This window comes from Vombatus ursinus, unplaced genomic scaffold (assembly GCF_900497805.2).
Source record: "Vombatus ursinus unplaced genomic scaffold, bare-nosed wombat genome assembly UNPS02004241.1, whole genome shotgun sequence".
Taxonomy (NCBI): Eukaryota; Metazoa; Chordata; class Mammalia; order Diprotodontia; family Vombatidae; genus Vombatus; species Vombatus ursinus.
The window spans coordinates 311,565-332,618 of NW_020944019.1; the positions used below are offsets into that span (position 1 = coordinate 311,565).

Below are 21,054 nucleotides of genomic sequence, written 5' to 3' on the forward strand. Positions count from 1 at the left end.
TCTTTTTTCATATTTGTATCCCCAGCACTTAGCACAGTACTTGGCACATAGTAGGCACTTAATAAATGCTTATTGACTACTTAAGCAGCAGTGTGGCCTCCTAAATAGAGCAGACCTTGGAGTGAAGGAGATCTGGATTCAAGGCCTGCTTTGGCCAAGCCTCTTGACCTGTCTGTTCCCCTGGCAATTATCTGCATTGGGCCCAAGGATTTCCTCACTGCAGGCGCCTTCTGTTGATAAATTCATAGGTCTGCTCTCTGTTTCACCCCCTCTTCATGTCACCCCTTCCATAGGCTGATTGTGAGTCCCAAATGGGGACATGTGTGGCAGCTGCTTTGTTAACCTTTTTCAATATCCCACGCTAAGAAATGTTCACAGGGAAAGGAATGGGGGAATTTGCATTGGGCCAGGAGGTTGATAGGTCTAGAAACAAATCAGATGAGTGTTGAACTCTAGCAAGTCTTGAGCTGCTATTGAAATCTCAGCCTTTCTTTCTTCTCCTGGGCCTTGGAGCTTTTCCTCAGTTGCAGTTCTTCCTCTCTAACCCCACTTCCGAGCCCCATTGAAGCAATAAGCTCTTACCGAGCACCTCAGCTGTGCACAAGGCCATTTACTTCAGTTTATTCCTAGTTTGACTCATCCCTCCTCCTGACTTTCTTTCTACCGGTTTAACCCTGTGCTTTTTAGTCTCCCTTGCTCGATCTGCATCTGGAGTCTGACTACTGATGAGCAAGTACTGCTGAATTGTGGAAGACACCATGACATAGTGGGCCCAACCTCTTTCAGGAGTTGGGTTTTATCTCTCTGAATGTTGTCCCAGCCCTGTTCAAGGCAGGTGACAGGCATGACATGCCAGTACGTACATGGAAGTGGATACCAACAGAGCTCTCCCTGTGTCTTCTTCTAAATAATGTCCTTGGGGGAGCCCCATCTGCAGACCTCTTGAAGCCATGGAAATAAACACATTGGAGTCAGTGACGTTTGGTATGTGGTGGTGGTGTTGAGTCGTTTTCAGTCGTGTCTGACCCTTTGTGACTCCATTTGGGGTTTTCTTGGCAAAGATAATGGAGTTGACTTGAGTTCAAATGTGGCCTCAGATACTTACTATCTGTGTGACCCTCGGCAAGTGACTTTGCCTGTTTGGCTCAGTTTCCTCATCTGTAAAATGAGGATAATAATAGGACCTCCCCAGGGTTATCCTGAGGATCAGAGGAGTTAATTATAGTAATTAATTAGTTCAATAACTATCACACAGTAAGTACCGTATAGAAGTTTGAAGAAGAAGAATTCATGTAAAGTCCTAGTCTTGTTTTTCAATTCAGTTTTCACATGTAGAGCATTCTATTGTAGGCGTGCCCTTTTGGGGAAGGGCATGAATGGATTTGGTGAAGGTTCTGGAGGTGGGGCCTTGGACTAATCACTGGCTCAGCCATGGTGGGGGCACTGTCTTGAAGCTCCTGGTGACTGATAACTCTTGTTCTGCTTGGCTCCAGGGTGTTTGTAGAGGTGGCCTTAGTCTTCATGGAAGGACAAAGCCTTGATTTGCTCCTCAATAGAAAACTGGCGTTGCTTCTGTTTCAGTTCACTGGCACAACCTTTTATTCTGTTTAACTGTGGTCTCTCTTCTGCCACTCTAACTCAGGCTGTTGGGTGTATTTTTGTTCCATCCCTTGGGGGTGTACATGAAGTCCTAGTCAACCCAATGTCACTATTGATTGGATCGATGAAAAAGCGACGCCTGTGTATGGTGAGTTGTAACTCTTCTTTATTATTTCTCGCAGAGCTGGGGTGGCAAGGAAAATGGCTTCGGCCTTGCAGAATGTTGTCGAGACCTACACATGTTGGTAAGTTGGTCTTTCCATTTGGGTTGTCCCTTGTTCTGACCTGGCTGTGAGGGAGTTTTGGCCACTGGGAAGTGCCTGTGGGGGAAACCTTTTGACTCCTGGACTGAGTGACCATAAATAAAAAGGAGTTCTGGGGGAATCAAGAAAACACTTTGGCCTACTTCAGAGACTTATTGGTACTTGTCTGTGGGGATGGGCATGCTGTGTTCTGGCTGTGCACTACTCCTAGAGTGGAGTTCGTTTGATAAGTCAACCCTGGGAGAGAGACCAGGAACCAAAGTCCCACTTGCTAGCGTGCCATTGCCCTCATCTTGGCCCTCGATACTGGTGTGGCATAGTTTGGCAGTGGCAGCACCCTAGAGGTTTGTTGTCTATTAACTTTGCAGTGCCTACTGTCAAGCCTCTCCCAGTGTAGACAGTACCTGTTATTTTGTATGAGTCAGTATTCCAAGACGTGTGCTCCCCGGAAAGCATACATTCTTGTCATCTCTTTGGGCACAGCTCTGCTTTTGCTTGGCTTGGCTTAACTCTGATCTTTACCCTGGCTTAGGTCTGGCCCAAGCTCTGAGCTCAATCATTACCACCATATGTTGGCAGTTGAGGGGAGGGGTAGTGCATCTCCTATTCACCTCTGTTCTGCCGTTCTTCATTCCCTTGTATACCAGGAGGCTGGAGAACCATTCTCTTTGCGCAGCTGGAGCATGCTGCGCACTGGTGTGTTGGGCTCCACTTTCTTTCCAGATATATTCAGTGGTCTTCAGATGGATCCAAAAAAGGGTGCTGTGTTTCTCTTTGCTGGTCATTTTTTTTTTCCCCTGGCATCTTCACAGTTGGGCTGATTCGAGCTTAGTGATTCTCTCAGGGTCAGGTTCTAGCCTCATCTTAGGTTCTTCGTACCCAAGACTGTTGCTCTTCAAATCCAGTTTCCACTTTTCCATGCTGATCTCAAGCTGTGTTCTTGTGATTCTCTTGTGCCGTCGGGGTTATTGATGTGACATGGGATACTTCCTATCCCCAAAACGTTTCCCCTACTTTTTGATTTAAGATACACGCATGCACACGCGCACACACACACACACACACACACACACACACACGCACGCACGCACGCACTGAGATTCAGTTGTTGGGAGCCATGTCCTCAGCCTTCTTCTCTTGTCTTTGGGATGGCCGTTCCTGTCCCACCTGCAGTGGTTGCCTTCATTTCCTGCCTCTTGACATGAGAAGTCTCAGCCTGTGGCATTAAAGCCCAGTTTGAGGGAGGGGATTTGCTGAAGGGAAGAGTCTTCACAGTGCCGTGGTTATGGAAAGCACAAAGCCTTGGCACACTTTGCCTTGGACCTGCCCTAATAGTCAACTCCTGCGCTAGTCTTCATTCTCCTGCTGCCCGTCAAACTGACTCATTGGCAAAGGGAGGCCTGGCTGGGACCGTGCCCTCTGGGGAGAAAAGGCAGACAAGGATTCTTCCCTCGAAACTCAGAAGCCAGCTGTCAGGACTAATATGCCAGGTTTGGGAGGGGTCACCTGCTTTATTCCTTACACAGTTCCAGCTCAATACCTGCTTCTGTGCTGTGCTTTATTCACAGAAATACCCACCCAGTGCAACTACACTACACTTTGAGTTCTATGCAGACCCAGGGGCCGAGGTCAAAGTTGAGAAGAGGGTGAGTCTCATGCTTGTTGTGGTAGGATCTGCAGCATGCTATGATGGGAATGATTGGCTAGAACACTTCTGTTAACTAGGGAAGGGATCCCAAGTTCAGCTGTCAACTTCCAAACTTGACCCCCGGTGAAAGGTGTCATTGCTGGCACCATCCCACAAACCCTGCCTTGGGGAGGCTTTTGTTGAGAACTTGAAATGACTGGGCCACTTCCCTTACCTGTACCGAGGCCTTTCTCCAGGAAGCCAGCACAGAGTAACTGACGAGCCATTATGCTCCTGGCCACCTGCATCACTGCCTATTGGGTTAGTCAAAATTAGAAGTAGGTGTTGAAATTGGTGTGATTTGTTTGCTCCTATAAAATCAAAATAAGTCTCTATCATTCACGCTTCTTTACTGCCTTCTAAAAGCTACCTTTTTGGATGTTTAATGAAACACCAGTTGGCCTGGCCCAGAGTTTATGAGCCTCAGTTCCCCAACAAATAGGGTGTTGAGTATATTTCGGGTATAGTCAATGTTGAATTAGAAGCAGGGTGTTTAGGGGTTAACATAGTAGTATTAGCCTGGCTCTGTGCATGCCTAGCTAGCCAGTGGCCTAGATTGTGGGCCAGAGGAGCACTCTTTCCCATAATAGGCCTATTCTTGTCTATGCTCAATCTTGACTCAGTATGGTCAGAACCAATTCCTTAGTTCCCTCACTTTAGAATCCCAAGGCCCCACTGTTGAGAGAGGTAGCAAAGGAGGACAAGAAGACAACATCTTCTTACCTGTCCCTCTTTTTCCCCCTTCTTTTCCTTTTAGACACCTAGTAATACACTACATTACATCCATATAGAGCAGCTGGACAAGGTAAGAGAAGTGCCCACCATGGCTTCAGTCCAATTGTTGTGACTCGACCACCTGGATCTTAACCATTGTCTATCTCAACCCACACCCCCCCCCCCCCTTCTCTAATATAGATTTCAGAAAGTCCTTCTGAAATCATGGAATCCCTCACGAAAATGTACAGCATCCCGAAGGATAAGCAGGTATGGCATTGCCCCAGAATGGGTCCCTGAGTGGGGAAGGGATTGTTAGCAAAGGTCACGTTCACACACACAAGGCAACTCAGGGACATAGCTTGTTGTGTGGTGTTTTTATGGTCTGTTGGTGGGTGTCATCTTCTTCCTCCCAGCTCTCTGAGGAGTGAGTTCCTTAGATTCTGTTAGTGCCCCCTACCCTGAGGTGGCGTTGGACCCACTCTCTTGTCTCCCTTATGACCTCTTTGGAAAGGTAAGGAGTAATTCATAGAAGACTCTGCAGCTTGTATGAAGGCAGAAGGTAAGAACACACTTCTTTCCTCCTCACAGATGCTGCTGTTTACGCACATCCGCCTAGCCCATGGCTTTTCCAATCATAAGAAGAGGTTACAAGCTGTTCAAGCCAGACTCCACGCAATATCTATATTAGGTAAGATGAGTGATTGAGGGAGTAAGGGAAACAGTAACTGCTCTTGCGCCCCTTTCCTCCCCTCTCTTTGTCTCTGGTTTGTGGTACACTTTGGTAGGTTGAGGTCACTGTTGGACTGCTTGCTGCAACCCTAGGAGGAGGGCTGTGGTGGCTTTTGGAGACAGGTTGGTTTTGGAGGGCGGCCATGCCTGGGACACATGGGGGACTGAACAGGGATGAGAAGGTGCTGGACCTTGGGACCAGATTTCTCATCACTTTTTGTTCTTGGTTAACCTGGTGGAATGACGGGATGGTATTTGTGCAGCAGCATGCAGTTTAGTTATCGAGTGTTTGTGAATTGCTTATACAGTCAGAACCACTAGTGTGTCTTGGACTGTTGGAGTCCCATTGCAGGGCTCCAGTCGACTGGCCGAGGTCAGTGTCGTCTCAGATATTTTTGTTGGAATCATGGAATTGTTTATCAGTCAGTACTGAGGATGATGAGGATGCACGGTGCTAGTGCTGGTCCAGGCCAGGTCCCCTCCATCTGTTAGCTCTGGGGATCTTCTCGGGCAGTCCTTCTCAGCTCTGCCTACGACTTTCCCAGGCTTCCTTGAAGTTTCCGCTAAAATCCTATTGTTTGCCTTCCCTCTTTAAATTTTCATTATCCTGTGCATAATTTGTTTGCATATTGCTCTCTTACCATTTTGATTGTGAGCTCCTCAAGGGCTCCTTGCCTCTTTTTATATCCTCAATGCCTAGCACCTAGTAGACATTTCATAAATTTCAATTGATAATAAAAGGAGGGGATGGGAACAAGCATTTATTAATAACCTACTATATGCCAGTCTAAGATGATCTCCTTGGATCCTCACAACAACCCTGGGACATAGATGCAATTGTTATCCCCATTTCACAGTTGAGAAGCCTGGCTTTCCCAAGGTCCCACAGCTAGGAAGTGTCTGAGGCTGGAGTTGAACTCAGGTCTTCCTGATTGCAGGCCCAGCCGTCCATCTGCTGGGCCACCTAGCTGCTCCTTACAGTAAGACTTGACTTGCACGTTTAAGTCTTTTCACTTGAGTAGTGAAAGTGAAAGGTGAGTGGGGGACTGGTCGCAGTGAGGAAGGAGAAATTAGCAGTGCCTTTTTTCTGAATTAAACTGTCCTTCAGTGTTTGCCTTAGTTATTGTGTTGCTAATGCTGGGAAAATGAATGCTCTGTCAGTGCATATGCCAGTGGGCTTCTTTGCAGAATTAGACACAAGAGGAAGGAATCCAGTGATATCTTAACTATAACCTTCAAGTGATAGATATATACTGCTCTTTTTTCATTAATGATTCCTGGAAGGGTCGAGGATAGCTAAGAGTCTCATGGGAGAGAATGAAACAAGCTAGAGTTGGCCCAATCCTCAGCTAAAACAGGAGCTACCAAAAGTAGTTGGTGCTGAACAAAAACAGTAGAAAAACTGGCTATTTGCTTTAGATCATTTGAGCAAAACAGAGCTGCAAATTAATACAGCATGGCTATTAGAGAAACCAAGGCATACAAGCCACTTGGGAGAAAGGATTCCCTACTTAATGAAAACGCTATAAACACTAGAAGATGGCAGATTTCCTTAGCTTGACATCTTCAACCGTCAACCACCATAAATTTGGAATGACTGAAGTATCTCAATTCAGAAAAACTTCTCATAATCAAATGAGAGTAGGGCATCAGGTCATGTTTGTTGGCCCTGGGTTCTCATCTGACAAGCCCAGAACAAGAAAAAGCCAGAATGAAGGTTTAAAACGTTAAAAAGGTATTATTAAGTTGGTAATTTTGGTATTGAAAATCTACGTGGAAACTGAGCCGTTCTGTAATATAAAAGTGGCCAAGGGATTTGATCAAGTATTTGAAAAGGGTTTTGGTGGTTCTCTCCCCTCCATTTCCAAATGTCTCCCCCAGCTGGCCATTGTGGTCATCCAGAAGAAGAGGTGTGGAGGTCAGAGAACAAGGGATGCACACACACATCCACCCACCCCCAAAAGAATGGGGGGCTGTGCATTTGCTCTACTTTCTGGAGGGTCGTGTTTGTTTGTTCTTAGTTGCTGGTGTTAAGCTTCTTACTTTTTCATTGCTTTCCCTTTCACCTTGCGGGTCCTGCTGGACGATGTTTGCCTAGTTCTGCTTCAGTCTCCATCAGTTGATGGAAATCTTCTCACACCCTGCAGCCCAACCGTCAAGTCCATTTGTGTGTGCCACTATTTCTGGCCCTTCTCCCTTGTTCCCGTGTCCTTATTGCTGTACATACTTTGGTGTCTGTGGGTGACATGTAGCTTACCACACTTTCTCCATAAAACTGGGGAGGCTTGGAAATGGCAGTGTGGCTCTATTCCTGGGATTGCTGGTCATGTACACAGGTGGCCATTGGGAGCCTTTCCCAGCCAACATTAAAGTATAGAAAACAGTATAAAAATTGAGCCATTCCCCTGTTGTAGGCAGAGCTGCTTTTCTGGCCGTAGCCGAAGAGCCTAGCATTTGAATGTCAGCCTCAGATACTATGTGAACTGAGGTAGGACTCGGTCTCTGTGGGTCTTGGTTTTGTCATTTGTGAAATAAGGATGGTTGTGTGATTATCCAGACGTCAGATGCTTTCATATCATGTGATTCCACTTTGGGCAATTTAACCTTTCAGTCTTTCTTGACCTTGTGTTTTTCCTTTTGCAGTATATTCCAATGCCTTACAGGAGTCTGCAAACAGTATCCTGTATAATGGGTTGATAGAGGAGTTGGTAGATGTCCTTCAGATAACAGATAAACAGCTCATGGTAGGCTTTCTTCATCTTTATTTTTGTTTGTTCTTCTGTATTATTGGCATTCGATTGCTCCTATTCTGGTGCCCAAAAGAAACATAAAATGTACCAAGATTGAGAGGATGACAGTCACAGATCCTTGATTTGGAGCTGGCAAAGACTTTAGAGAGCTTCGGGTCTTAACTGTTCCTTTTTCAAGGGTGCCGAGTCACTTGCCAAGATGATACAAGAAAGTGACAGTGACCACATTCCTGCTTCTCAGTCTAGCAGGCCCTTGGCTTTTCTGGACGGCCCTATGATCTCCATTGGTGGAAGGCAGACCCACCTGGAGGAGATCTCCAGGATGAGTTTTCCTGGGCAAGCCACCAAGGAAGCTTAGTTCACTTGTCCCTTTGCTTTTCCCCATGTTGAACAAAAGCTTTTGGCTTTTACAAGATTTGTATCTTATCATTGTCATTTTTCCTGTTATTGTGAAGTTCTTTTACTTAACTGAAAAATCCCCAAAGGCCTTGCCATGTGATAATTTACTTACGACTGAAGGTTGAGAAAGATGGTGCCTATGTGTTTCTTTGCTTTTCTAGGACATTAAGGCAGCCTCTTTGAGGACTTTGACATCAATTGTGCACTTAGAAAGGACACCCAAACTCAGCAGTATTATTGACTGCACTGGGACTGCCTCCTACCATGGATTCTTACCTGTCCTTGTACGAAACTGCATCCAAGCCATGATTGGTAAGACTGGGCTATCCCCAAACTGAAAGATCCTTTCTTGGAGCTCCTTTGTGTGCCAGGTAGTGATGTGTGTGTGCCAGGGCGCTCCGCCCCTCTCCCAATTCAGGGTTTTTCCTTCCTTTTTTTTTTTTTTTTTCTCCTCCAGATCCTTCCATGGACCCATACCCTCACCAGTTTGCCACTGCTCTCTTCTCTTTCTTGTACCACTTGGCCAGCTATGATGCTGGAGGAGAAGCTTTGGTGTCTTGTGGAATGATGGAGGCCTTACTTAAGGTATGTTATCTGTTCATGTGGGTGGGAATAGCAAGGCTGCAGGGAGACCTGAGATGATGAGCATGAGAGTCAACTGGGACCCCAATCCAGTAATACAAGGAAATCCTCAGGAGTCCTGACTGCATCCCCCAGTCACTATGCCTACACTTGTCTCAGTTTGGACTTGTGTTAGTCTGCCCACATGCAGCTTTCTGTGGCATTGACTTAGGTCTTAAACTCACTGTGTGTACTCTGGACTTGGGGCTCTGGACCTTGCTAAGCCAAGCTAGCTATGTAACATTTTTGGGTGGGCCTCCATGTTCTCAAAAGTGAGGGGTTACATGAGAGGACTCCAGGACTCTTGCATTCTCAGATGACCTGACCCCCTCCCATGCTGTTCAGCTGTGTTGATTTCCAATGGAAAACTCTTTGACCTCTGCATAGGTGATCAAGTTCCTTGGAGATGAACAGGACCAGATAACCTTTGTTACCCGAGCAGTCCGAGTCGTCGACCTTATCACCAACCTTGACATGGCAGCTTTTCAGTCGCACAGTGGGCTATCAATCTTCATTTACAGACTGGAGGTATTTAGATGTGCATTCCGTGCACATAGGCCTCTGTCTCATGGCCAGCTGTAGACTCTTTCTTGCTGAAAATGAGCTCTCTCTTCCGTTTGATTTCTCCCCAAAGTTGCCCACAAGAGGTCTTCTAATCAAACACTCTGTGGATTTTACTTCTCCCTTTAATACAGCATGAAGTTGACTTGTGCCGAAAAGAGTGTCCTTTTGTGATCAAGCCAAAGATCCAGAGGCCCAGCACTGCCCATGAAGGAGAAGAAATGGAAACCGACACGGATGGTACAGTTACTGCTTAGCACACGAGTATCATGGAGTTGGGGGCTGTGAGCTTTGTTGGCTGTGAGCTTTGTTGTGTGCTTTTGCACACTTGGGGCCTGCCTGCTTGGCACCTCTGCTGTGAGAGGTTGCAGTTGTAGCCCCTCTGTGTGATGTACCATGCCTCCTTTATTTGTCCTTTGCTCCTGGGAGCCACAAAAAGTTAGTTGTTGTTTTCAACTGTTCTGTTGAACATCTCTTATCAGCGTCTTAGCAAAGGTGCAGTGAATGCACAGCTGAGAGGAAGAAATAACTGGACAGGAATTAAGAGAACAGCTGGAAAGATCTGGACAGACTAATTGGTATAAGGAGATGTGTCTTATCAAAGTCTATACTTGTCTTCAAAAAACCTACATTGTAAGCAATATAAAGGGATGGGGTGGGGGCAGGGCAGCAGGGAACCTCTTAGTACACACTGGGTAAGCCCAGTGTGAGTCAACATAGGAATGGCATTGGAAATCCCAAAGGAGAATGCGATCTTTTGGGTCACGTATTGAGGGCGGGAGGGAGAGTGAGTTGTGTTAGACTCTGTCCTCCTTGGGCCCCACGTGGAACACTGTCACTTGGATGGAGTACCACTTTTTAGCTGGGCCGTGACCAAGATGGCAATGGGCTGGATTGATGGAACTGGGACTGCTCAGCATGGAGAACTACAGCCTTTCAGAGTTTAAAGGAAACTCCCTGGACAAATCAACATACCCTATAATGGGGTCAGGCATCTTCTAGCTTTTGCTTGAGGACTTCCAGAGTATCCTCTCCCCTCTCCCCCTTTGAGGTGGCTCCAGTGTTAGAGGTTAGAAAATCCTCCCTCCCTTGCTCTTTGGGCTAGAAAGCTTTTATTCAGATGTGTGTAGCATTTGATTCCATTTACACAATTGTGGTTGATAGGTGTCTCATGCCCTCTTCACAATGCCTTTGGCCACTTGTTCACTTTTTCTTGGCTTTGGATTTGGTTCCGTTATGCTATATTCTATCCTACCTATAGTCTATAATCCATATACTCTAACCCTGCAATATGTGAGAGATGGTTTCATGTTGGGTTTGAATCAAATTCTTAGTGTTCTCAGCAGGCTCTCCAGAGACTAAAGCACGTGAGGCTTAAGGATACGCTGGACTCCATAGAATTTGGTACAACTTCTGGGCCAGAGTATGGACTCTGGCTTGGGGGTGGGGTTCTTGTTTCTGTCTTCTCTCGGCCCCAGGCAGCAAGGCACATCTTCATCACACTTTCTCTTATCTATTATGAGTCTGTTCTTTGCTGACTCAGGTCAGGTGCCAATTCTTCCATGGCCCCTCTCTTGTTTTGACTCCCTCCTCAGACTGGCATTAGAGCATCTTGTGTGAATCTCTCATTCTCCCTCTTATTGCGCTTGCAAATATGTTGGGACTCTGCTTTTTCTTCTTCATATCCCCAATTCCATGCACTAAACTGCCCTGGATCAGGAACATGGATATTTGAGATGTTACTGTAATGAAAATCTTGCTCAAACTTCCCAGGCCTGCCCTTATCAAACACTTTTGGGATGGTCTATGAACCATTAGAAAGTCATTTACAAGGGGTGTAGGAATTCCTTGTCTCTGATCTGGCTTTCATTTAGATCATCTGCTTTGGAAAACTTAGTTTTCTACATTGAGAGTTTTCTCTCACTTTATTTTCTCTTCCCCCTCTCCCCCTCCTGATTTCTTCCTCAGTTGCAGATGTAGCCATGGAAAGCAGTCCAGGCCCATCCATCGCTTCAGTAGATCCCCGACCCGATGTGGAAACAAGGTCCTGGGCTCCCAGCATCAGCGGCAGCATCTTGCTCTCTCCCCGTACTGGTGTGTAGTCTGACATGGTATCACTGGGCACAGCTGCTGTTGGTTTGCAGAGGAATTGGTCATTAAGATTGGGGATCTTCAAGCTGCGAGGCACCTCAATTTCTAGTTGGATCAGCTGAGGCTGAGGTGAAGACTCTTGCCTGTCGGTGAAGATTTCTTCCCAGTGGCTGTGCCTGGGTTCTGCACATCTATCCATCAGTTTTCTCTCCATCAGGGCACATTGAAATCCTTCCACATCTTCCTAACATGCTCTTCAGGGCCAGGACACTGTTAATAAGCTTCCTTAATATAATTACTTAGCAGCTCACTTTGTCCTCTGCATTTGCTGCATCTTGAAAAAGCAGAATGTTAAGAATTACAAAATACCTCAGTGGTCCCATGAGTGATCCTCAGCCTTCTCTTTCCTCCATTTCATTTCTCTCTGAGTGGGAACCTACCACCTCAGGAGGTTACCCATTCTACTCAAGGCCAGTTCTAATGGTTGAGAGGTTTTTCTTTACATTAAAGTTTCAATCTGCATTTTTCCTTCCCCTGAAGTGTTCCTGGTTCTACCTTCTACTGTTGAGTAAAAAGTCTTATTCCTCTTCTACAGTGACTTCTCTAAGGATGGGCTCCCCTAGCCCCTTTTCCAGACTAAACAGTCTTGACTTCTTTCACTTGACCCTATTATGGTTTGGACTCAAGACCTTAACCTTCTTCATGACTTTCCTCTGATTACTGCCTGGTATATCAATGGCAGTCTTAAACAGTTGTACCCAGAACTGTGAGCATCTATTCTAGGTGGACTCTCGCCAAGGCAGACTAGAGAGCAGAGTCCTGGAAGCTATATAGCTCTTAACCTACCTGATGGCATTAGCTTCTTGGCTTGCCATATCATGCTGTTGCCACGTCCGTTCAGAATCAACACCACCATCCCCATCTTGTGCTTGGGAAGACTCATTACATGACTTGACATTTATCCCCCTTGACTTTTATCTTCTTAAAATGATTCAGATTCTTGAAGCTATCAAGATATTTGTGGAGTCAGTGTTAGCTACCCAGCTTTGTGGCAGTTGCCCTGCCTAGGTAGCGATTCCTTCTAGTAAAGAGTGAACTGTCAAGGGGGAAGAAAAGCCACTTCAGTCGATCTTATCTGTGACAGGATATGTAGTTTTCCACATCCACAATTTCTCCCTTCCTCCCAGCTCTGCACTGGAGGTGAGGGTTAGGATTAGGTGAGTCTTTGGAGCCAAGCTTAGTCATTATTGCTACACTCAGGTAAACTGTACCTACATAGCCTTCCTCCAAACCCTTTGAATTCTGCTCTTTGGAAATTTTGGGTACTTGTCTGACAAGTTCCAAAACTCTCCGATAATGATCAGTTCTCCCCAAGGTTCCCATCACTTCATCCTATTGGTAAGACTCATCCAGAACAGAATTTCCCCTTGGTTTCTTCCTCCAGCTGTGTAAGGATGAAATTCTCATTGCAGCTACTTTTGGCCTGGACAGTGTCATTTCACTTGGACTATGTGCACTAGTCGTTGGGTACCTCATGTGTAACCAGTCTCCTCTCATTTGCCTTTGCCAGGAGTCCAGTGCATTCCTCAACGTGCCGCACTTCTCAAGTCTATGCTGAATTTTCTTAAGAAAGCCATCCAAGACCCAGCCTTCTCTGATGGCATTCGTCATGGTAATGGCTTCACTCGGACGGGGTTGTCTTGGTGGGGACTAGTGACTGGAGATCCAGAAGGGTGGCTCGTTTCCAGTGATTGATTAGTTTGCTCCTGTTCTGGGGAAGATTTCAGAGACTTGATCAAACATCAGAAAGAACAGAATGAGGGTCAGGGTCAGCGATTACACTTGGAAAGTGATTCAGCTCCTCGTCCAAGAGTCACTATGGGAGGGAGCGTGGCTATCTTGGCTGACGGCTCAGACGTTGCTTGTTTCTTCTCAGCCAGCTTGGGCTCCCGGTGTAGTGAGGGAGTTGGCCTGGATTCCAGTGGCACTCTGATATATGTTTAAAGACAAGAGAAAACATAGGCAAGAGTATTGGGGCCGGGAGACGGGAAGATCTCAGTGACTCCATGGCCTCTGTATTGCTTTATCCCCAAACATGAAGCAGCAGTGGGCTGAGGGAACCAAGTCAAAGGTAGCCAAGTGCTCAGACTCAATGCACTGCCTTTCTTTCCATGGGGGAGGGGGAGCAGCAGGGAAACAGAACAGTGTTCACAGAGAAGTTGGTACTGCGGAATTGGGCTGAACCTTGACGCTTTTTACTCTGACTTTAGAGGATGATCATAAATACCTACTATTTGTTTTGTCTTAGTGATGGATGGCTCTTTGCCTACCTCGCTGAAACACATCATCAGTAATGCCGAGTACTATGGGCCTTCGCTCTTTCTGCTAGGTAAGACAAGTTGGTACCTGATAAGACTGAATTTGGGAGAATTTACAGTCTTGGCCGTTGTGCATTATCCGATTTAGTGTTGGAAAGGACCTTCAAAGAGTTCATCTCATTTTGTGTTTGTTTGTTTTTTTTTAAAGGAGGCAGAAGAAAAAAAATTCAGCAAAACTAACCAATGAAAAAAAATCTAACATTATATATACCATACTCCATACCTGTCCATCCCCTTGTTCCACATTTTAGTTAGGAGGAGTTATCTTATCATATCTCTTTTTTTAGGGCCAAGCTTAAGTTCTGTTCTTTGTAATTTTGCAGCATTCATATGTTTTAAATCTAACTAAAATTTTTTCAATCAGCAAAAGTCTCCCTTCTCTTCCCTCTCTCCCCCAACCCCTCCCAGTTGACAACGAAAGAAAAACAAAACACTTGTTTCAAACACATATAAATGAGCAAAACAAATTTCAGCATTGGCCACGTCCCAAAAAATTATTTGCCACCTTCTTCATTCTAAGTCCTTCAGCTCTCTATCTACATGTGGGTAGCAGGCTTCATCATGAGTTATCTGGAGTTGTGGTTGGTCACTATAGTGATGAGAATTCCCAAGTCTTTCACAGTTAAATATCCTTACACTGTCACTGGTAGCGTCCAAGTTGTCCTTGTGATTCTGCTCACTTCCCTCTGCATCAGTTCATACAAATCTTCCCAGGTTTCTTAGACACCACTCCCTTCATCATTTCTTCCAGCATGATCATACGCCATCATTTGTTCAACCATTCCCCAATTGTTGAGCACCCCTCAGATTGGGGTTCTAAGAGGTAGAAGTACTTGCGTACCTCCCTAGAGTTAGTTTTGCTTAGGACTAATCCTTCCCTTAATCTTTTGTTGTTCAATTGCGTCCAGCTCTTCACTGTAACTTTTTCTTGGATTTCCCAATCATGTTTGGGTCTGGTGCATTTTCTAGATCTGTTTCAGGGAATTCACTAGCCTGCTTCCTGTTTGCTTCACCATCTTGGCTCTGCCTCCTCTAGCATCCTCAATCTCACTTGTGTTGTTGAAGTCATTGGCTTGACTGTTTTCCCTGCTCTGCTTACTTTCCCTTGGAATTAGCTTTCATCATATTCATCTCCTCAGTTTCAAATTGTCTTTGGAATTCTTATGTCAATTTGAACTTCTTTACATGAGTATTCTGTTTTTTTTCTTTGTGTTCATCACCTACATTTCCCAAAAGGGCCTGTCCCCCTCTCAAGACAGCCATTCCTTACAGTAAGAAAAACAAATCTCTGTGAAAAAGAAAACCAAATTAAATGGCCTCTGATGTTGTGTGTTGTTCCCCTGCACATCTCTACCCAGTTGGCCTGGCCTTCGGTTTGGGATGTTTGCATCATTTTCTATGTCATATTCTGAGCTCCATTTACTTCACTTGGCTCTGTGTTTATGACAGTTCATTGTTTCTTTCAGAATTCTCTTAGTAAATGAAGAATTTTGTCATTTATTATGAGAATTTAGTTTGTGGATCTGAGTGCTTTAATTTAGGTTGGTAACATGAGTATGAATCAGTCAGACAGTGTGCCAGGTGCTGGAAATACCAAGGAACAAAAGCCCTCAGTGAGGTTCCCTGGCCTCCGACGTAACCCCTTTGTTGGGAGATACCCACCTCTCCCCCTATTTTCCCATTCTTTGATTTTAAATTTTTTTTTTTTTTTTTTTTGCCAGCACAATATAGAGTGGCCTGGTTGCTGATAACTGGGGTACAGTGTCAGCCTTATGGCCATCTTGGCAGCTAGGCTGTTCTGCTATTCACCCCTCCCCCAAGCTTTTGGGAGAGTTGACTCACCTGCCCCTAGCTTCTGGTCTTGCTTGTCATCTGAGCAGTTCTTATCAGATGCATTGACTATCTCCAGTCCTGCTGTGCTGGATTCTAAGATTGATTCAGTCAGCACCTCTGAGACATGACAGATCCCTAGGAGCAGGGACCCAAGGGGTCTGGAGGGATTAGCAGAGGCCTGGGGCATGTCATGTGCTGAAGGTGAGACTAAAACGTGCTCTACAAAATTCTTCTTTCCTACACTCAGAGTTGTCTCTCTTTAAAACAGTCAGTGGGAGGGGACAACTAGATGGTGCAGTGGATAGAGCCCTGGCCCTGGATTCAGGAGGACCTGAGTTCAAATCTGGCCTCAAACACATAACACTTACTAGCTGTGTGACCCCATTGCCTAGCCAAAAAAAAAAGGAGAAGAAAAACAATTGGTTCATCTGCTGGTATGGTTAGGGTGGAAAAGGGTCACGGACTGACTTAATGGTGAAAGTCAGTTGTGTCAGAAGAATTCTATAAACCCTTTGAGGCATAGCTAGGAAGGCGGCAAGCTTGGAGGAGTGGACTTGCACTTGAGTTGGCAGATTGCTTGTCTCAGTTTTCTCAACTGTAAAATGGGGCTATAACAGAACCTAAGTTAAGATTGTTGGGAGGATCAAATGAGATATGATTTGTAGAAAGCACTTAGCACAGTCCCTGTCACAAAGTAGGCACTCTCTACAAAAGCTGCTTCCCTTTCCTTGTTTCATTTGGTCTCACTTCTTCCAAACCCTTCTCTCTTCAGCTACTGAAGTGGTCACAGTGTTTGTTTTCCAAGAGCCATCCCTCCTGTCCTCTCTGCAAGACAATGGGCTGACTGATGTCATGCTGCATGCTCTCCTTATCAAGGATGTAAGTGCCCTTCTCTTACGTCTTAGCTTCTTCTGCAGCCCTTTCTCACACCTGAACCCATGGGCTTCTTTCCTTTCTCTGGGTGGCTTTGTTCTTGTTTTGATTCCCAAAGAGACTTGAAGTGTTCCTCAGGGTCCCGTCCGTGCCCCCCCCCCCCCCCCCAGCTTCCATATCTTCTTTTTTTTTCTCCCGAGGTTCCTGCAACCCGCGAAGTCCTTGGCTCCCTGCCCAATGTGTTCAGTGCTTTGTGCTTGAACGCTCGCGGCCTCCAGTCATTTGTGCAGTGTCAGCCTTTTGAACGTCTCTTCAAAGTACTGCTTTCTCCTGATTACCTGCCGGCCATGCGCAGGAGGAGGAGTTCGGATCCCCTTGGTGAGTTTCCATTGCCGGGGTCTGAGTGGACCACAGCAGCACCCCAAGGCTGTCTCAGTTCTCCACATTTGGCAGTTGGTTGATTGGTTTGATTCTTCCCCCCCCCCCCCCCCCCAAAAAAAAAATTTTTGAACGTTTCCTTTTATATTACATTCATTTCCAAATAGATTCTTCTCCCTTTAGGTGTAATGAATGAGGATTTAAAGCAAAAAAAAAAAAACAAAGCTGCTTCTCATAGTTTAACTTCTAAGGTGCTTTTCTATCTTTGAGCTGCTTGGGCATTTCCCTGACTGCTGGGATCTTGGGCACAAAGGTTGTTGGCATGCATTTGCTCACTTTGGGTAATTGCAGTTTTCTTTGCCTATTATTTGGGCCACTTGCCAGCTCCACTAATCATATCTGAGTCCAAGCCTCAGCAGCCTCAGCTTCCCCAGTTTGCTGTGGAATGATTTCTTTTCACAGAAGTTTTGGGCTCACCCTTTCAAGATTGTCCCAAGTTTATAATTCTTCTTTTCTCAGCTGTTTGTTCAGCTCTTTTAGCCACTTGCCTTTGGGGAATGGTTTTTGTCTGAAAGGTTGATTTGTGTTGATTCACTGGGGATCTCAGAGAGTAGACTCTTTCTTGTCAGCACTCTTGGATGCCAAGATTTTTTTCTCCATTGAAAGTTTACCTTAGCATTGAGCAGCATCAAGTTTGTTGCTTTAGAAACTTGGATGTAAATTATCCATTTTGTCCTTTGTCGTCTCCTAGCCCATAGTTCTTGGGTTCATTGGGATTGTCTTCTAAGGATTTTAGGGTATAGCCTTAGCATATGGCTCATTGGGGTCTAGAATAGAAGATGTTTGTCTAACCCTGATTTTTGTCCAGCTGCCTTTTCATTTTCTGAGCAGTTGTCAGATGGCGGGGAGTCCTTCCCCTGAGGAAGTTGTGCACTTGAGTGAACCAGATACTGAGTTGGGTTTTTAAATTGTTTGATTCTTGTTTCTCTGATTTGTTTGATTTTTTTAATCAGTACCAAAGAAATTTGCTCATTACTACTTTTATCATGTGATTTGCTACCTAGACATACTCTTCTCCCTTCATTACTTCATTTTAAAAATTATTTCCCATGATATTCTAGCTCTTTTGTGCCTCTAAATCAGGGGTTCTAAACCTTTCCTTGTGGGTCATGGCACCCTTTGGCAGTCTAAGAAAGCCTCAGACTGTCTCTTTCTCAAAATAATGCTTTTAAATAATTCAAGAAAATGCTATGAGGTCAGTGAAAATTAAGAAGTAATTGTTTTTTTCTATCCAGGTATCAGAGATCCTTTTAGGGTTCCTGAATCCCCGCAGAAAAACCCCTTCCCTAAAGGAATCTTGATGTTACTTTATGTAGTTCTATGAATTGCCCCCTTTGCAATTTGTAGACCAATTTACAAAATATTGTCATTTTTCTCATTGACGTGGCCCAATCTGAGCACTGAATATCCCTCGTCATTTTAAAAATTTTGGAGTGCTGGGACAGCTAGGTGGTACATTGGGTAGAACCCTGGAGTCAAGAGGACCTGAGTTCAAGTCCAGCTTCAGATGTTAACTCCGATTACCTCCAAAAAGAAATCCAAAATATATACAAACTTCAGCATAAAAAATAATTTTCAAATACTCCAAAAAGTTTTTTGAAGTATTTTATAATTATTTTACATGCTGTTTGTATATATTTCCTCCATTTTTTGCTGCTATTTTGAATGGACTCTCCTTTTCTGTTATTTCCTGTGACTTCCTCACCCTGTTGGCAGTAAATAGCTGGATGATGGATCTAAAGATCTTGGGTGACAACCATTAAATGAAGGTGAAATCTGGCCCTCCAAGTAGTGTCTGGAGACAGGTCCCTTCTCCTTTCCACTGGCAACTTGGTGGCGAGTGAAGAGGCTTGGCTGACTCCTCCAGTGCTGACTTCTGTCTTTGTCCTCAGAAATAGTGGGCTTGGCATTTCTTAGCACTAGGAAGATGGGAGGGAGTGGTGTCTCTTTAGCCAGCCTCAGTCAAAGGTGTGGTGCAGACGTTCCCACTTGCTGGCTTCCATTCTAGAATGAGCCAACATCCTGAAGGGTTGGTCATTGTTCTTCCCTTAGCCAGAGTTAATGATCTGCTGCAGAGATTCCGCTAACCTGCCTTTCAGAGTTTGGTGCAGCACTAAGCATTGCCATTCGTCTCTAAAGCAGCCCAGCTGCAGGCTCGCATGTGGTCACATACAACCAGCTGATGGCCCTTGTTGGCCCATTCTCGTCCCTCAGACTTTTGAAAACAAGCTTTCTTTTTCCACAGGCGATACTGCTTCCAACCTGGGCAGTGCTGTGGATGAACTGATGAGGCACCAGCCTACCCTGAAGACAGATGCTACAACTGCCATTATCAAGGTAGGAAGCTACTTATGTGGCAGGGCAGAGAACATTCTTTTGAAAGTTGTTTCAGACCTTATTGACGCTGTGTGCATGAGACTCCAAATGTCTGCGAACAACCAAAGGGGGCTGAGGGCCTAGAGAAAAGCCCGAGCCAAAACCCTCAGGATGATCCCAATGATGAGTTTCCCTCCTCCTGATGAGTAACCTTCAAGAAAGGAGGAAGAGAGGTAGTTGTAGAGCACTTTACCCTCATGCTGACTTTCAGCTTGGGGCAGTGTATATTATCCCCAGTCAAAGCTAGGTCAGGTAGACTATCCCCTTTTCAGTTCTTATGTGGGACGTTCCTTGCATGGTCTCTGAGTCCTGAATCTCCCTTTTTTTGTCTGTCAGTCCTCTTTACCAAGTGACTCTGCCACTCTCGAACTCGTCACTGTGGATCTCATTCCGTTGTTAAAATTCTGGACTTCAACCAATCATGAAATGCCCTTTTCCACATCCCTAGCAGAATGCACCAAAAAGTGTTGACTAGGAAACTCAGTGTTGCCCCTTCCTGCTAATTGCTTTCAGGCTCTTTGCCTAATGCGTACCCCACACTGTGTTTCCAGTTGTCCTGGCATTTGTCTGCACCACCTCCAGGATTGGCTCCTGTGCATTTTACCAATCGTGTCTTATTCCTGTCCCCTAGTTGTTAGAAGAGATCTGTAACCTCGGAAGGGACCCCAAATATATCTGCCAGAAACCCTCCATTCAGAAGGCAGATGGCACAAGCACAGCTCCCCCTCAGAGAGCCAACCATGCTGCAGAAGAGGCCTCCAGTGAGGACGAAGAAGAGGAGGAGGTGCAGGCCATGCAGAGCTTTAACCCCCCTGCCCAGAGCGACACTGACTCAAACCAGCAGTGAGTTTCTCCAATGCCTTCGGCTTTGTTCCCCGCTGAGGCCAACTTTTCTCCCTGTGTGACCTTCTTTCTTTGGAAAACTGTTCGAAGGTCCTTTCCACCTGTTGGATGCTGATCCTTTACCTTCCAAGGTCAGATGCCGTCTTTGGTAGAAAGAGGTTGTGAAGCTGAGCAGATCATCAGATCTCATTGTGGGGGGAACAGGAGGCCTTTGTGGGAAGGGTTTAGCATCCGTTCAGTCTTGGAGCACTCAGCCAGCCTAGTGTGAGGGATGGCAGCCTTTTCATCCTGAGTAGCTCCTCTGGGACCTTATCTCATTGGGGAACAATGTAGTCCTGATGCCTTTTGCCTACGTAGATGGGTCCTTCTTAGAGAGCCACTGGAGGGTCCCATGTGGCCAGTCAGTTTGTGGCTTGAGCCCTGGTCTTCCTGTATTGGAAGCTGCTTCCTAGCAACCAGGCCATGCTGCCTCCAGTAAGATCTTGTATTGCCAAGTGTAGAAAAACAAAAGAGATGTGGGTGCGTAGAGTTGTTGCTCTCCAAGTTCAGGGGAGACGAAGGGCCTGTAGTAGGCTGGAAATGTCCAGGAGATAGCAGGGACACTGGCTGGGAGCTGTTGCCCAGAGGCAACAGCACAAATGTCTTGAATCCACTGGGGATCAGAAACTCGATTGAGAAGCGTTTTGGGGGTTGTTTGCTTAGCAACGTGTCTTAAGCTGCCTTCTCCTTCAGGACTCCCATAAGGAAATTGGAGTGGCCTAATTGTAACCCTAATTCTTGGAACATGATTGCCTCCCAATCAGTGGGGGCAGGGGGAACTCTACACCAATGACTCCCAGATTTTGCTCTCCAGGGCTCTGGTTCTCCTGGTCTGTCAGGAAGTATGTAGTTATACC

The 21,054-nt window shown here is 45.6% G+C and overlaps 1 protein-coding gene across 1 annotated transcript in view; it reads left to right on the plus strand.

The window, feature by feature from the left end:
- Positions 1 to 21,054, plus strand: part of HUWE1 (HECT, UBA and WWE domain containing 1, E3 ubiquitin protein ligase) — a gene marked incomplete at its 3' end in the record, with an annotated part of 111,679 nt that overhangs the window by 41,219 nt on the left and 49,406 nt on the right. Inside the window, exons 7-23 of the mRNA XM_027877255.1 lie at positions 1,782 to 1,844; positions 3,431 to 3,508; positions 4,307 to 4,354; positions 4,465 to 4,533; positions 4,855 to 4,954; positions 7,639 to 7,739; positions 8,306 to 8,456; positions 8,602 to 8,729; positions 9,153 to 9,293; positions 9,461 to 9,566; positions 11,295 to 11,420; positions 12,988 to 13,089; positions 13,726 to 13,806; positions 16,401 to 16,507; positions 16,702 to 16,879; positions 19,185 to 19,276; positions 19,947 to 20,158. Coding sequence (XP_027733056.1) covers positions 1,782 to 1,844; positions 3,431 to 3,508; positions 4,307 to 4,354; positions 4,465 to 4,533; positions 4,855 to 4,954; positions 7,639 to 7,739; positions 8,306 to 8,456; positions 8,602 to 8,729; positions 9,153 to 9,293; positions 9,461 to 9,566; positions 11,295 to 11,420; positions 12,988 to 13,089; positions 13,726 to 13,806; positions 16,401 to 16,507; positions 16,702 to 16,879; positions 19,185 to 19,276; positions 19,947 to 20,158 — 1,883 coding nt within the window. The remainder of the gene's footprint in view (positions 1 to 1,781; positions 1,845 to 3,430; positions 3,509 to 4,306; positions 4,355 to 4,464; positions 4,534 to 4,854; positions 4,955 to 7,638; positions 7,740 to 8,305; positions 8,457 to 8,601; positions 8,730 to 9,152; positions 9,294 to 9,460; positions 9,567 to 11,294; positions 11,421 to 12,987; positions 13,090 to 13,725; positions 13,807 to 16,400; positions 16,508 to 16,701; positions 16,880 to 19,184; positions 19,277 to 19,946; positions 20,159 to 21,054) is intronic.